The sequence below is a fragment of the Tinamus guttatus genome, unplaced genomic scaffold (genome assembly GCF_059628265.1).
Source record: "Tinamus guttatus ecotype Peru unplaced genomic scaffold, ASM5962826v1 Tinamus_guttatus_pri_ptg000355l, whole genome shotgun sequence".
NCBI classification, from domain to species: Eukaryota; Metazoa; Chordata; class Aves; order Tinamiformes; family Tinamidae; genus Tinamus; species Tinamus guttatus.
The window spans coordinates 2929073-2945590 of NW_028288889.1; the positions used below are offsets into that span (position 1 = coordinate 2929073).

The following is a 16518-nucleotide window of genomic DNA, read 5'->3' on the forward strand; positions in this document are numbered from 1 at the left end:
TCAGCTGAAATGAAAAAATCCAAATATATGAACATTAAAGGAGCTGCAAATTCTCCTCCTTTCGGGGATATGGGAACAGTATTACTGTGCCCTACCAATATGTGATTCTAAATGTCTTGTTGCCTACCTGAGCTTTTTTCATTTTGGGAGAGGAAGTTTGCAAGGGTTCCTTGGTCACTGTGTCCAGTGGCTGTTGCACAGGCGACACAACATAGTCCCTTTCATGAACTTAAATTTAAAATATAATTTAAGAAGTTACTTCCAGGTTCTCAAGTGACCAAAAAAAAAAAAAAAATCCCTATAGAAGTCTACAAAGACTAAACGAGCCCAAAACCCTACCTTCAGTTTTAATATCTAACTAATATCAAGTGATCTAATAGCTACTTGATATTAAAAATCATCAGAGATTAAGTTGATTTTCTACATTAAATTTTACTCTGATGACAAATGAAACTTAGTCTAAATGCTGCCCAGGCAAATTGAATCCAACTTAACTTAGGAAATACAATTATGAACAAATTCAACATCTCATAGTTCAGTCTAGAAAAATGGTGAAGTACCAAATGTTTGCAATGAAAAAGCTGAGTTAATTAGCTGCTAAAGGAGGAAGATCTGGAGGAGGAGCACTCAAACTTTGCTGCCTTGTGCCATCAACCATTTTCAGCTATGAAAACTGCCCTGGCTAAGGAGTATTTATTGATTACTAACTCTGGCTGCAAGAAAAGGCAAACCTCATCATGAGGTAGGCTGCTCGGGTTGAGGGTCTGGCTGACTTTTCCTCTCGAGCTCTCATTTCTCACACGCCGCCTTGTCCGTGGCTGGCTGCTGCTCTGAGCAGCGAGGAGAGCAGCCCTCCTCCACTCGCCGCTTGCCGGGGGAGGCCCAGCTCTGGCTGCCTCCTGCAAAGGAAGGTGCTTCGGAGAGACCTGCGGGTGGCCGAGGTCCTGCCTTGCCTCCCGACAGCTCCTTGCTGGGAGGAGGTGCTGCAGCCTCGCGGGGTACATGGACAGCAGCCGCCCTCGGAGGCACCACACAGGTCTGCCATCCTCTGCCTCCATCCCCTGCCCCGTGCAGCGTTTCCCAGGAGCCCTGCTTTGGGCGTCGACGTTTTCCCATAGGCCCTAAGGAAGATTTGGCAGCGTTTCCAGCAGTAAGTCTGTTTTTCCAGAATTCCTGCTTTGAGATACATTATTCTTCTGAGAAAAAAAAATGAATTGGGAATTGAAGTTATGGAACCATATGGAGGGATGCCGGAAGGGATGTTAAAGGTGAGAATAAAAATCGGGTTGATCTGGAAAGATTTAAGAAGCAGATCAAAAAGTGGATTCATCCCAGTGGTGCATTAGTTTCTGCATGTCCTTACAGACCTAATTATAATAACATTTGATTAAAATAAGTTCAACAAAGCACAGTTTTTAAATGGTGCTAAGTCTCTGAATAAATTGAAAAACTGGCAAAACTTCATTTTATATTAAAGATGAAAGAGTACTTTCTGATCTTAGTTATATTATGCTTTATCTGGTGTATAAGCAGTAAGGCAGTTTAATGTAAAATTAAAAATCTGTGGACAGTGGCATCTCTCTCAATTTAAATTAGCATGGCTGAGAAAATCAGTTTAGTCTTTAATGTCGCTTTACAGCAATTTTGCATTCTTTACCCAGAGCAGTATTATGCTTATGCAGCTGAACCACCTGCAGGTGTTACTTGAGACTGAAGTGAGCAGTTGCTTGTATTTGCCATGACAGATCAATATGTCGAGATGTGCAATGGAGAGGGGTCTGACTGCCAAGTTCCCTTTATACACTGTTTTTCTAACTATGACTGGAATAACTGATGATTCCCTCAAAGAGTGAGATAATTTATCAAAAAATATATAGCCAAGTATTTGAAGTAATCAGCTTAGTAAGAATGTGATATATTTTCACTTTTTCTTGCTTTCCTGTTTGTAGTTTGTTAAAGTTCAGAAATGTTCATATTTTATACTGCATTTGCATGAAAAATATGTATTAATTGTTACAATTATACAAAAATGAAAATTGGTACAATATGCTAATAACATACCATTAAAATTTCTAATAACTGAGAAATTGCAATTGCATGTACCCATATTAAGAAAAATCTGTTTTTAATTCCTTGTGCATATGCAGCAATTTAGCAAATAACTTGGCTTTAGGTGATAGTTTGTGGAGTTAACATGGATGCATAGTTATAAAACTGTGTATTTTCCTGAGAATAAGAGTACTGCTGTGGGGTCAAATTATGCTCCCTGGCTTCTGTACTGGCATAGTGGTTTTCAAAAAAAACATAGATGTTTCTTTGAATGGCTTAATGTATGATTAAAAAACTATGTGTGTGTATATATCTATATATAGTTATAAATAAACAAATAGGTACTAAGATACTTTTTTATTTTTGTATGTTCAAATGCATCCGTTCTCAATTGTGGAAAAAAATAACCTGCTTATTAATGATCTGCTATTATGAATGTGCAGTCGAGATGACAAATTTTGCAGTAAGGTGTTTTTGCAGTAGTATCAACAGGATTTCAGGAAGATTTTTCCTTTGGGATTTTATTATATCTTTTTGTCTTGCAGTGTTATTTTGTTTTCCCTTAAAAAGTCTTTCTTCCTTTAATTCATCATTTATTACTAATTTTGTGGGATGATATTATTTGTTCTTTGCATAATATTTATAAAACTGAAAACCAAGGTATTTGATGGAATTCTTTGCATGGAAGAATGGTTTTTCCTCATCTGTTGGTGTGACAGTGTAGAACTGCTTTGAGCTTAATTTAAAAGAGAAAATTGAATTATTATTCTTGCAAAGTAAAGTATACTGTTTTAATTAGAGATCTTGATTTCAAAGATAAATGAGTTGTAACAAGCCATAGCAGTAGGAAATAAATTTCTTTTATCTCCTTGATGGTAACATGAATGTGAAATTCAAATGAATTTGTGAACCTTGTAAGTTTTTACATCAAAGTGTAATGTTTACTTATGTAATAGGCTTGAAACTCTGGGTAGGTTTCTGTTTTTCATTAATAACATACATATCCAAAAAATCACAGGGAAGGCTATAGGTGAGCTAGGGAACAAACTGGATTAACTTCTTGATGAATAAATGAGATTAAGGGTTTTTTTCCATTTTTACCCTAGAGGTTTGCATTAATGATTTGTATAAAAAAGCTCACTCAGGCCTAGAAAGAGTTATTGGCTTTGTTTTATTGCTGTTTTTAAAATTGAATCTAAAATTACATTATTTAAGTGGTATTAAGTGCCTTCTCTGATTCCTAACCATCAAATGTAAAATATTCTTGATGTATAAAATATAATTTGAATGAAAGGGCAGCAGCATGGGATTGTAGGTTAGCACTTCTCATTTAGATGGTTTCAGTTTGATAATGGTATTTTTTAAACTTTTATTAGAAGCATAAGGTTTACTGTGAGAATTAAGCCTCAGGGCTTTATTTTTGATACATTAAAATATATAGTCATCTTAATCCTTCAAGATTTTAGTAACACAAAATTTTTCCACATTTCTATAAATGTGAAACACATAAAAATAAGCCCCTCATGGGATTGTTATCTTTTTATGTCTTTTATGGAGATCCAAGAAAGTGAATAGGGAGGAGAGAATTAAAAGAATCAGCGGCAATAAAAAATATAGAACAAATCTTAGTGTTTTAATCAAGCCAAAATTTAGATGAAGCCAATGGCAGGTCTGGTTGAATGACACCAGCAACATGGGCTGTTAATCCTGCAAATATAAATCCAAGTATACCGTGTCCGTTGGTTCCGCTAAAACACCGTGACAGCACCGGGCCTGTCCGGTTGTGCAGGGATGGCCGAGGTCCTCCCTCTGCTGCCACCCGCCACCTAATGGCGGACTCGCACCATGGGCTGCACCCTGGGCTGCGGGTGCCAGCCGTGAGGGCGGCAGGACGAGGCCTGGCCATGCGGCCGGCTTCAGAGCCTGCCCGTGTTGCAGTTCGTTGCGTCTCTGCCTGTGCCGCCTCCTGAGGGCAGACACCAGGTCTCCGGCAGTCCCTCGAGTGGCAGCAACCGCTTAGCCCAGCGATACCAACAGGCAGGGAGCTGATGTCCTTGGCCGCAGTGTTGTTGTACGGCCACAGTCCTGCCTTCACAACTGCCTGGTTCTACTGCTGAGATTTGTCAGAAAGCTGGAGGTATTTACTTGCTCTACCAGTTAGTATTAAAGGATAGGCAACAAAAATAAAAGGGAAATTGGACACCAACCTTCCCTGCTCTCCTCAGTTCTCTATACAGTTCAGGTTGCCAGCTGCAGCGGGCAGTTTTTATGGAGGTGTTAAGCTGTTTCGCACTTCACATTTTGCTATGAAGTATTTGCGAGTGAGAGGTATGAAGTATTTGAGAGCTAGAGATACTCGATTAGAGGAGGGATAATATTGGAAAATCTAAAACTTGCTTAGTTGTTTTTGGCTGTTGTTAGGCTAGTCGTACCTGCATGTAGGCTGCGGAACAGCAGACCCAGGCGTAAGTGAGAAAGGCGTTAAGTTTTCTTGTTAGGAAATGAGATGTAGCAAACTCTGAGGATATCTGCGAATGTGGAAGGGCTGGTCTGCTTGTTTAAGTGTCACAGTTTCCAGTTGGGAGCAGCTGGAGTTAGTGTTGCCCTTTAAAGCTGGGACAGGCCTGATCTGCCCCGCTGCAGTCGCCTTCCCAAGAGGAAGGGAGGCCTCCTTTGAAAGCTCTGAGCTCTTGCCTCCTACCCCTTTCAGTTCATAATGGCATGCCAGCCATTTCCAAGCTAACAGATATAATTGTAATTCCTTTAAGAGACTGATTTAAAAAAAAAAAAAAAAAAAAAAAAAACCAGCAAGCATGCTAACTTTTGCCTGGGCCTCACCAGTATCTGTTTAAATAGATATGACGTATAGGCGGCCAGTGCCCCATCTCCTGAAAACCTCCCCACGGCAACTAGCCGGAATTCGTACAGCTCGTTCCCTCGGCGCTGTTTACCCTCTTTTGTTGGTGTCCTTGTTAGGGCTCTCGATGTGACAGAATGCTTTAGTCCTCCGTTCCTGGCACTGTCCCTCCTCTGAGCGACCTCCTCCCTAGCATAACTATTCTGACATTTCATGCTAATATTAGTGGTTTCTGCTCTACTTCCCAAAGGGAAGAGTTTCTCGGTCTTTGAATCACATTCTGTTCTTTTGCACAGTAAGCTTTTCACAAGAATATCTTCAGCGTTGCAGGCATTCTCCACACAGGCGGTGCTTTTGGGAGTGAGCTGCAGGGATGCAAGGAAAGGAATTAACCAGAGTAATGCAGAATGTCTTACCTTCTCATAGGCCCTTGGAAGCCCCTGCTCTGGATTCTGGGTGGTTTAAAAAAAAAAGAAGAAGAAAAAAAAAAAAGGAAAGAAAAGCTCTTCATCATATTTCCTAGGCAAAGAAATTAAGCTTTCAGGGAGTATTTCAGCTGAGCATCCGGTCTGCATATTTACAAGGCACTGCAGACACTGAGTTCAGAGCTCTCCTTCAAGTCAATGGCACATTCTCCTTCTGCCGGCTCTGCAGTTTTCCTGTGTGTTCTTTGCACTAAATGGTTTTGCTGTGATAGCAGGGTCTAATGATTCATAGATTTTATTTAAGTAAGCATATTTTTTTTGCTCAAGTGCAAAGCCTTTCAGTGGAAAAGAGGTGGACTACTCCAAATCTTGTGTCTTGTTGAAGCCCACTGTGAATGAGGCCTTGTGAAAGAGTAAATAGTGGCTGCTACAGCATTTGCATCCTTGTACAGATGTCGAAGCATAGCCTGGAAAACTACACTAATAGTACAGCTGTGTGAGTACCTGGTTCTAGCATGTGAGTGGCTGTCAGTATGCATTCGTTTTGTACCAAATTTCTAATTCACTGAGAAATTTAATAATCAGGCTGAATTCTTTACTTCTTCTCAATTACCGTCTCTGATATTAATGTGCTTGAAACCAAATTATGTCTCTTTCAACGTATGCAAAGAATGTTTTCACTCCTTCCTGAGTATTTCCATTGTCTTCAGTGGATTTGCAAAGCTGTGCTCAATTCAAACGCCTTAACCATCTCTTTGAAAGAAAGCAAAACACACATATACGTGCATAAGAGATGAAGTGTATTTGCTAATATTGTAATTAGTCTAAAACACATCTGCAGGTTTGCTCTGCCATGTATGCAGCTGCCCCAGTGAAAGTATCTTATAATTCAATCATCCGAGCTGGAAAATAAGTGGTACTCTGCTGAAGTCCTCTGAAGGGCCGACCTGGGAATATGAAGAAAGATCCTCAGGGAATATGTAGGCCAACTGTAAAAGGAAAGATCAACCCTGCTCCAGTCTTCTGAAAATCAGCTGTAGGTGGCTGCTCTCAAGAGAGGATTTGAGTCTCTGGGTCATGACTGATCTTACATGCTTGCAGTAACTCTTAATCAGACATTTGAACCCTGCACTTTGTGTTTCTTATTCTGCATTTCTGGGCACTTCTAGGCAAGAACACTGGAGCTTCTAGAGGAGTCACTTGAAAGAAAACTTTGCTGTGTGGAATTTTTAAGGACTAATATCCTTATTTTTAGAGGGGAGGACACACACGGGGAGGGAGCTCTACCCAGTGCTCATAGTAATTTACCAATAAGATGCAGGCAGCAGCTGTAAGATTTTACTGCAGTCAAGGAGGAACAACACTCAAGACTCTCAAAAGAAAAATAGCGGATGTAGTTCAAGAGAAGAAAGTATGTAAACAAAACAAACCAGAAAAGCAGTGAACAAGACGAGATCCAGGATCCAGGTTGCTTTTCTGGTAAATGTGGAAAAGACTGATAAATAAACAAATAATAAAGCCTTCACAACAAAGCCCTAATAAAACGGTGTTACGGGACTTGATCCTTTGCTGCGTGTGCTTTGGTAGGAACCTCTTGCACTCATAGGAGCCTACGAGTCCTGCCTCCACCGCGTGCGAGGTCGTGTCAGCTGGGAGGGGGTCAGAGGGCTGCGCAAGCGCCGCTCAGCAGCGATGCAGAAGTGAACAGACACATAATGCAGCCCTTCTCATAGCAGGTCAGTAATTTATACTGGAGTTGCATGAGAAGCAGTTGTGCTGGAGCACCATCAGTACGTGGCAAGTGCTGCTCCGTGTGTGAAGAGGCTTCTGTCCTAACGGCAGATGTGTCGGCCGGTGCCACGAAGGAAATAAGTGGGCGTTTGATTTATCTTACAGGGACAAGTCTGAAGAACACAAAGGGGGATAGCAGTGTTTCGTGTGCTACATCACAAACATTTTCTTCGTTTACTCTTGATTTTAATTTTTACAAGTAAGACGATGCATTCGGAAAGAAAAAAAGCATGATACATCAGGTTAGGTTGAAGAGCTTTCTTAGTAACCATTTAGGAATACTAAAAAAATTGTGTTGGAAATGCATATTTTTAAATCAGCAGGTCTATAGAAGATAAGTGTACCTATGAGCTCCAAAAGAGCGGGTGGGGGAAATTTCTAGTTCACTGGTTTTCATTTTTAGTACATTTCCTAAGACTGAAAGAGAGCTGATGATCTGCCCAGAATCCGAGCAGACGAGCAGATTGAGCAGGGTAAATATAGGCTGATATAAATCACAGTGAACATATGGAAAAAGCTGATTGAGGACACAGTTGGTAGAGAATTAGAGGCCGCGAATGAAATTAATTCCAGTCAACATAGTTTCATGGAGAGTTGGGCTTGTAAAACAAACTTGATTTTAATCTTTTAGTATTTGCTAAAATTACATGTTTGATAAGATGACACTGTTGATGCAATAGACTTTGGGAAGCATTTGACCTAGTACCACGTGCCACTGATGAACAAATACATAAATTGAACAGCAAACTTGAGGGAATAACAAGCTAGCTAGCAGGTCTTAATATATGATTGTCACTAAAGAACTATCAATGACTAGGTGGTTTTCCAGTGCTGTTCTCATGAGGAAGGATGTAAAGCCCCATGTGATTTAGCTTTTCATTGCTAAATTTATTGGCTGCAATTTTACACTTTGAAAGTAGCTGGAAATCTGAAGATTGGCAGAACAGTAATAACTCTGAAGACAGGACAGTCAGTCATAAAGAGAAATCGAGCTGAATAGGTGAGACTGATTTTTATTTTAAAATTTTGAAAAATATGACTCATCTAGCTGGGAAGAAGGAAGCTAACAGCCTATGCCTGGAAACTGGAGGGGAGAGTACAGAGGTAGGAAATTTTCTCAGCTTCGTAGAAAGAAAGGCTGGAGTACAGTGTTGGAGCCAAAGGAGTAATGCTGTGTGTAAGACAAGTCAGGAAGCATGACAAGGTCAGCGATACACGCGTATGTATACATATACACTACACATTGCCCTCTCACTGGCAGGTCTCCACCTGGGCCAACCATAATCCTTGCAGACGGTGCCTGGCAGGGGGGCTTGGGGGACGGTGCGCTCGGTGGCAGTCACCGGTGTGTCAGTAGTGTGGATAAGGCTTCCCTCATCCTTCCTTCAGGAGAAGGTTCCAGCCCTTTTGATGTGTAGTGCCAAAACCAGCCCTCCCTCCCGTATGCGGGCTGGTTTTGCTGGCTTCTTCACTGCCTTCAGAGTATCTGTTTTCGTCATTCCCTCCTTTTTTCTGACTGAAAGTGTCCAGACATGTGAATCACACTGCAGTGATGCCTGTGAAAGGCATCACTGGCATCGAACCAGGTGCTGTGACTCTGCCAAATGTTCTACCTCAGGCTCACTGCTGTTTTCACTCCTATAGTTTCACTCCTAGTTTCTTTAACTCGTCCATGACACATAAATATATCTTTAAAGAAAAGAGAAGAAAATAAAGTAGATGTCCCTCACTTGATTCTAATCCATTACTAGTATACAGAATGCCCATCCTCTGAGATTAGATGTTGTATTTTCTGATAATATATTATTATACATTGTTCATGCATTCATATTTTCCTTGACTCTTATTTATTAAACCATGACTTTGTCCTTTCACCTCTGTGTTTTTACTCACTAATTAACATTTCAACAAGGAGCATAGCAGACATGTATTAAGTGATATTTTATTATGTAAGTAAGAGGCACGTAGGTATGTAGAATTTTGTACAAATCAGTGAATAGACTCCTGAGAGCTGTCAAAATCTGTTTTACTATGGAAAAAAGTAGGACAAAGTGGCTGGGTTATGAGATATTAGACAAATGATCTGTAAGAAAAGGCAGTCTGTTGTATAAGTATTGTGAGTTCTGAAACTGAAGCTTATACATTGATCTGCCTTTAGATGCTTGGCCTTACTTTGTAGCAGATGATACTGTGTCACAACAATGTTTTGTTCTAGTCAGCAGCTTTCGTATTCTTACTAAATTATGTCAGATTTAATCTAGAATATGTTCAGCAAGAGCGTCCAATTGTGCTGACAAACTTATAATCATTTTCAGTTAAATATGTTCTATCACAAAACGTTTGGGCACTTTGCCTCTATGAAGAATGACAAAGTCAATGTGCCAGCTCAGCTTTAAAATTCCCATTGCCTCTTAAATTCCCATATTATATCCAGACATGAGAGCAGCAGACTAAGCAGGTATCTGAAATAGGAGAGCTATACAATGGGAAGTATTTTCTCAAGGGTATTATTTTCCCAATCATTTTAGTTGCACATGTGTGAGCCTGATTCACCACTTCTTGTGGGTATCCGTTTGTACTTGTTCAAAGGGAATGCAATTTAATTTTAAAATACTCTCAAATCACTGCAGTAGGATATAATAGTCATTTTACACGATGAAAGAACAAGCCAATAAAGTGGCTAATCAGGTTCTCAGCATTTTCTTAAAGAGACCTGAAATTTCCTTGGAGAAGAAGCAATAGAAGTCAAGGCTCACTTGTAGATTCCTTCACAGACCATCCGGTCAAACCTGGGTCAAGCACATTGTTCAGAGAGAGCGGCTCTCCATTCAGATATGCAGTTCACGACAGCAGGTTGTGAAAGAGAAGCCTGCGTGGAGATCGAGAGAGTGGTTTGTGAAAACCTGGCCTAGCTAAAGGAGAACAGACAGTTACAGTCAGAGGAGTGAAATCAGCTCTCGAAAGAGCTCTTCAGTGCCGGAAAACAACTTGAGTGCTTTAAATCATGCTCGAGAGGAGCCTTTCTCTGTGTCTCTCCTGACAACAGAGGAATTGCAGGAAACTAACCTGCTAGTTTATGTGCCTAAAATGGGATGGAAGAAGCATTTCTCCCGTCTGCCTGGCATCCCTCCAAATGCACTTCCTGGGTAGGTTTTATGGCTTATTTATTTTGTTTTTAACTGCCAAACTGGGGGGAAATAGAGGAGCAGGGTGGATTTCATTGACATGATTTAAGGTGCACAATTGAAACATAGAAAAGGCAAGTTCAGTTTCTATTCCTGGCTAAGAGAACCTGAATCTACTTACTGTGCTTTCCTGCTATCTGCCTTAACCCGCTGTTGGGGATTTCTGAGTTAGGCTCCTCATCTCATCTGTGCATACAGGTGCATGTTGTGTCAATAACTATATAAAGGCTCGGACTCTGGCACTGTCTCTTCTGAAGGGTTTTGTCATCTCTCTTATCTGTAGTGTGGGATACTTGGTTGTTTCTTTGTGGTGTATAGTAGTCCATTTAGAGAAGCAATTAGGAGGCATCGTTTCTTCTGTAACCTAAATATTAAGGCAAACTCTTGGCACAGATCAGCATAAGTTATCATACGAAATACAAGCATTTAGCCTAAGTCAGTCAGTTGCTTCTTTGCAACTTTCATTCCTTGTGAACTTTTATAGCATTGGGTGCAGTGTTTATATGTATGGCTTGGGAAATGCTGATCACTGTGAACCTGCTAGTCAGTCTGGCGGCTGGAAAGTGGCTCCTCTGCTGTTGCTCAGTCACTATGGATGTGCTGCAGAAGAATTGGAGAGCTGTACCTTGGATTTCTAAAGCTGCATTCGTACAGCTCCCTGTAGGTCACCAGCAATGATGATGGCAGTCACAGGCAGCTGGTTTTTAATCCTTCAACATTCTTTTTGGTCCTAAATGCAGCAAATACAAAGATGGTGTCAGAATCATTCTTGTACCTTGGTTTGATACACACTCTCGTATTGGCTTGAGGGGGAAAATATAGAGCATTTCAAAGAATAGAGCTCCTTTGAATTTGATTTCTGCAACCTCGTGACCCAGGAAATGAGAGAAGAGAGTTTGGTTGTATTGTGCTAGTTAATTAGATTTTGATTTGCAGGGCTAGATATGCCAAGATATGTTCATCATAAATATTTGTGCATAAACAGAAGCCTGCCTACCCTTCAAGAAGATTGTAAGTGTTATTCACTACCATCCTTAGGAATTAAGGGCAGGATCATGGTCTAGGTATCCTCAGAACTTTTGAATCTTGTACAGCTTGTATTTTATTTTTGTTCTCTGCTTTTATTCTTCCATATAATGCAGAGGGGACTGGTACTTCATGATGTTACTCAAACATCATCGTATGAGTCTCCATAGTGTTTCCATGTTGATGTTCTCATATTTTTATTTATCAGGTTTCTTGACTGTATTTACACAACTATTTCAAGCCACTAATCTGATGAAGTTGGACCTCATTCTTGCAGCGTGAGTTACTTAATACAGCCTAAAATCATGATGAAAAAGAAGAGCACATCTGCAAGCAAAGCTTCCTTGGTTCTCTTCCTGTGCCAAATGATTTCTGCATTGGATGTACCTCTAGACTGTAAGTATTATCTGCTGAATAAGGGCATAGTAATGGAAGATGAGTTGTATAATTTATATGTAAGAAGATGAAGATAACTCCAACATGGAACTACACATGAAACAGCCTTAACATCTTTGCCCACTTTGATCAGGATACTGTGATTATGAATATTTGCATGAATTATTTTCAAAAATTTAACATCTAAAATACCAATATTCACTTGAAAAAGGTTAACAGGGGATTCTGAGAAATACATCACACTTTTGTATGCCTCTATTGAACACTTAAGTTGATCAAAATGAAGAGCAGAAATGGTTGTGATTTTTGTTTTTTTTGTTTTTTTGTTTTTGAAGTCATATTGGCAAATTGCTGAAAGCACCAGGACTATCCCTAGTCCTAGCCAAGTCAGGCATTAGTTGCACATATTAGTTGCACATATAGTGCAACCTTAGTTGCACATATAGACAGGTAGAGTTCAATAGCTCATGGAATATTGTAGACAGACTTAAATTCCATGGAAACACCGTTTTAGATACTGTAATTTGTCATTGTATCTGGCTGTAATAGCTGTTTTTATGAATTCATTCATGCTTCAGGTTTTCTTTTCATTTTAAGATAAGCGTGATCACAATTTCAGAATTCACTGAGCCATGTTCCACCTCACATTGACTATTCATTTGTAAAGCTAATTGCCAGAGAAGAGAATCAGGTCTTCTGTTAAATTGATGGATTAATGCATCAGTAAATTCACCGGTGATTCTAATCTGCATGGCTTTCTTTGCCCCCGTATTTTTGGTACTTTCTACCTTAAATGCATGTTTCTCCTTAATGATCCACATAGCTTTCAACCACTTTGGGGTTTTTCTTCCTGAACATTTTTCTAAGCCTTTCAAACCATTGACCTCTTTTTCTGTAGCAAGATCAATATATCTAAATGACATTGGCTTGTAGTATTGTGAATGCCTTTAAATGATGTGGCTTATATATAGCTTTAAACACAGGATGAACAAATGTCTTATTTTTTAATCTTATTTTTTCTCCCTAAATATTCTTTCAGCCTTATAGTTTAGGAATGTATATAAATTGTTCAGTATGGTGGTAGCTTGTGCACAGAGTAGCATTTCAAGCTATATTAATCAGCAATGCATCAACAGACCAAAATGAATAGCCCTTTTATATGTGTGGTGTTAACTTTTAACATTACCTGCGAGATGACATCAATAACTGTGTTAGATCTGGTTAAATACATGAATATATAGCCAAAGATCATATTAACTGAATTTATGTCTGTAATTATGTTATTGTTTTCTTAAGTAATGGGTGGAATGGCTCCTGAGAAAGCACCACAAGGGAAGGACAGGGTTGTATTTTCTGTAGCTCACACCCACCGCAGGCACCTGGTAGTAATAAAATCCTCTATGACTTGAGCCTTTGATTTCCTTCAGGTCAGCAGTTCTTATGCGTTTCAGTATCTGAAAGCGTGTAAGGTGTGACGAATAGCGTAGCTGACTTGAAGTGGTTTGATCTGCTCTAAAGTGTTGCTGATAAGGGGCCATTTATGCAAAATGCTTAAAGTAAGCAATAAATATGTGACAGCAGAGATTAATTTTTCTTTTTAGTTATTTTTTGAGTAAAATGTAATTGCATATCTGTCGAGTAGAATTAGATGATTTGGCCTTTGTTGGAATGATTTTAGCCCGCAGCGTCCTCTTTATTTTTCCATATGGTCATTTGGGTAGATTGATTTTGGCTGCAGCACGAGGGCAGTGCCCGCCATTAATTCTGATTTCCTGTCTCCTCCCTGTCAATGCTTCTTGTCCTTGTGGGGCCAAAGTCACATGGTGGTTGCCCCTAAAAAGTCAGTATTTCAGAGAAGTTTCTCACACCCTGAAATTTATAATAAATGTAATATTTCTGACCCAATGGAAATCACTGGAATTTCAGGAATCACTTTATGGGTTACAGTGGTAAATCTTTTCTTTTTAATGGTGACCAATGTACTTGCCAAGGATACTTGTCTTCCCTCTCAAAAATGCTAATTATCTTTTTACTAACAAGTGTTTCTCTTTAATCTCCATTTGTCCATTCACCTGCTGTTTCTGATGGGGGAATAAAAGCAAAACTTCTAGAAGAATGTAAGTTCCTGTCCACCAAAATTAGACTGTGTGCTGCTGAAAAATAATACTGACTGTGTTGCAAATTAAATTTACAATCCAAAATGTGTTATTCTGATATTTTGTCCGTAACTTGGTTTGCTGTGGCTGTTTTGTGCATGCAGAAAATATTACTGTACATAAATCATCCTGGTATTTAAAGGAACGAATTTTGTATGGTTTGCTGTCGGAACGATAAAACCCATATTCAGTACCAGCACGAGCAATGTTTTACTACTACTTTCAGGAGTAAACATATTTAATTATTTTTCATGTCTGAGTTCGAGTTACTTTTATTTCCTTAAAAAAGAGTGTATTTAGTTAAGTCAATCTAGCCGATTACTGGATCTCCCAAGTCAGTTGTAGCGTCGTGGTAGCCATGCAGGGTTCAGGGCAGGAGCGAGGACTGAATCCAGGTAGGCCGCGCTGCGCGTGGTGCAGGCCTCACGGCGCGTCCCGTCTCAGAGCTGCTGCCTTTCCCTCAGAAAGCGACTGTGGATCCCGAGAGCTGCCCCTGGGGGAGAGGAGACGCCAGAGTGCCTCTCAAGGGAGTGCAAAAACACCAGCAACCTGTAAAGATGTTCCCTCCCACTCCCATTTGCTTTCCTCTCTGTGGTGAGGATGAAGAGCAAAATCTAGCACTGTGTGGCCTGTTTTTTTCTGCTTAACTCTTATGTAACGTAACATCTCCGTGATGTGATTTTTTCCCAGGCTACTTCATGTGGATGGTGCTTTGCAGAGTGTCGCCTCTGTCTGTGTAACAAAGAGGCCTTGCTTAATGTTTAATGATGCTCAAAATAAAAATCCCGGTTTTACAATTTTTACTGGCTAAAATAACGGAGTACTACGTGAGAACATAGCACTCTCTAATGATGGAAATGTCTTGCTCAAGTGGCTAAAAGGGACCCCCAAGCAGCAGCAAAGAGTACTGCTAGACATATAGTTTGCAGCATTTGCAGAGGGATGTTTGTGGGGATGCACTTAGCTGGTTCCTTTAGTTGACACTGAACTTTAAACAGATTAATAATGTTTAGGAAGATATGTTTATCACTATCTTAATGGTTTTTCTATACAAAAAAGTGTCTATAGATAGTGGTAACAGATTACCAATTACATCAGCAACGCACCAGCTGCTTTATCAGGTAGATAGATTTTGTTTTATCTGCTCATTCTGGGATGTTTCTCCTGGATCAAGTCAGAAAATTGACTTATTTTGTTTTGGGAGAATCAATACTAGACTTTTCTCACATGTTTACTATCTTCGAAAACTTCTAATTACTGTTCTTTTTTTTCTTACCTCATTCTTCCTGTCTATTGGCTATTTAAACATCATTTTTACTCCTGAAAAGTAGCTCCTAGAAACATGCTTTGTAGATTAGTTCAACCTGTTGAACACAATAAACCTCTAAAAATTTTACACATGTAGAGAATATGGAAATACATTCAGTATTTAGAAATAACCTATATTATATTTTTCTTTATTTCCATATGTTAAAAACATATCTTTTTTTGTATGGAAATAGTTCCCATGGCTGCATATTCTAAAATATATATTGGACTTAGAAATGAAGTGTCCTTTGACTCATGAAAGCCATTTGAAATCTGATGTATAGCAAATATTATTCCTCAAACATTTGCATCCAGATCTTAATCTGCCATAGATTGGTGTAGCTCTATTTGAAGATGGTACAACTACCCTGATTTGTAAGAGTAGAGGGTTTTAGCCAAGCTACAAAGGATACTTCAATTCTAGTTTCCCATTGATTAATTTGTTACCAGTTGTAATTCTGCTTTCTCCCCTTACAAAACTGCTGCTGTTGCTTTGAAAATATTAATTTGCTCTCTGTTTCTTAATTATATTGCACAATGAAGTATCTCAGCCTCCAACAATAACTCAGCAGTCTCCAAAAGATTACATTATTGACCCTCGAGAGAATATTGTAGTACAGTGTGAAGCAAAAGGAAAGCCACCACCAAGGTTAGTATCTTTTTATTTGTGTGCGTATATATGTGCTTGCACACAGCGTGATGTGCATGCACCCATCTTCTATTAAATGCACCATCGTCCATTAAATGGCTACTAGCAAATAATGTAAATCTGAATATTTCTCAACCTGTAGTCTCATTTCTGTAGCACTGAGCAGCTAGTACTTTTTTTTCTCCTTAAAGCTCCAGTGACAGAAAAATACTAGATTATTTCACCAATAAAGATACTGTGAATGGGATCACATTCCAATCTTTGGTGTGGTATCCAATAAGTGCACGCAATGGATAAATTCAGACTAACCCTAATAAAACTCGGGTCATTAGCCATTTTTTCTTGTAGTATATTGTAGTTTATGTTTTCTAAATCACTCAGTTCTGGGAGGTTCACCTTAAACTATATAAGTGTTCTGTAAGGAGTTAAGGCGTGTATCAGTTTAAATGATAGATACGCCTTAATTTATCAGGTGCGTTTTACAGCTTTGGAAGAGTTTAGGAGTTTTGGAAGAAATGGTAACCCTATGCTTACATCAAACTGATTCCCAACTGTTTTCCATTAGAAAGCCCTACCTCCAGTACTTTGAAATAGAGAATTCCTGAATATTTTTGCTGGGTACCTGAACTGGAGAAAAAGCAGTAGGAGTGATACATTCTGTCACTGCCCTAACTGC

The 16518-nt window shown here is 39.4% G+C and overlaps 2 protein-coding genes across 23 annotated transcripts in view; both read left to right on the forward strand.

Moving 5' to 3' along the window:
- Positions 1-517: 517 nt before the first annotated feature.
- CNTN1 (contactin 1) overlaps positions 518-16518 on the forward strand; it is a 330215-nt gene continuing 314214 nt past the window's right edge. Inside the window, exon 1 of the mRNA XM_088529924.1 lies at positions 518-533. The gene's annotated coding sequence lies outside the window, so the exon portion shown is untranslated. The remainder of the gene's footprint in view (positions 534-16518) is intronic.
- NRCAM (neuronal cell adhesion molecule) overlaps positions 11548-16518 on the forward strand; it is a 58752-nt gene continuing 53781 nt past the window's right edge. For 11 of the 22 annotated variants that reach the window (XM_088529909.1, XM_088529911.1, XM_088529904.1 and 8 more), the window contains exons 1-3: positions 11548-11729; positions 13829-13846; positions 15737-15842. In XM_088529909.1, the coding sequence (XP_088386035.1) occupies positions 11639-11729; positions 13829-13846; positions 15737-15842 (215 nt within the window). In that variant the 5' untranslated portion in view covers positions 11548-11638. The remainder of the gene's footprint in view (positions 11730-13828; positions 13847-15736; positions 15843-16518) is intronic. The other 11 variants (XM_088529918.1, XM_088529920.1, XM_088529916.1 and 8 more) reach the window with 3 other exon arrangements.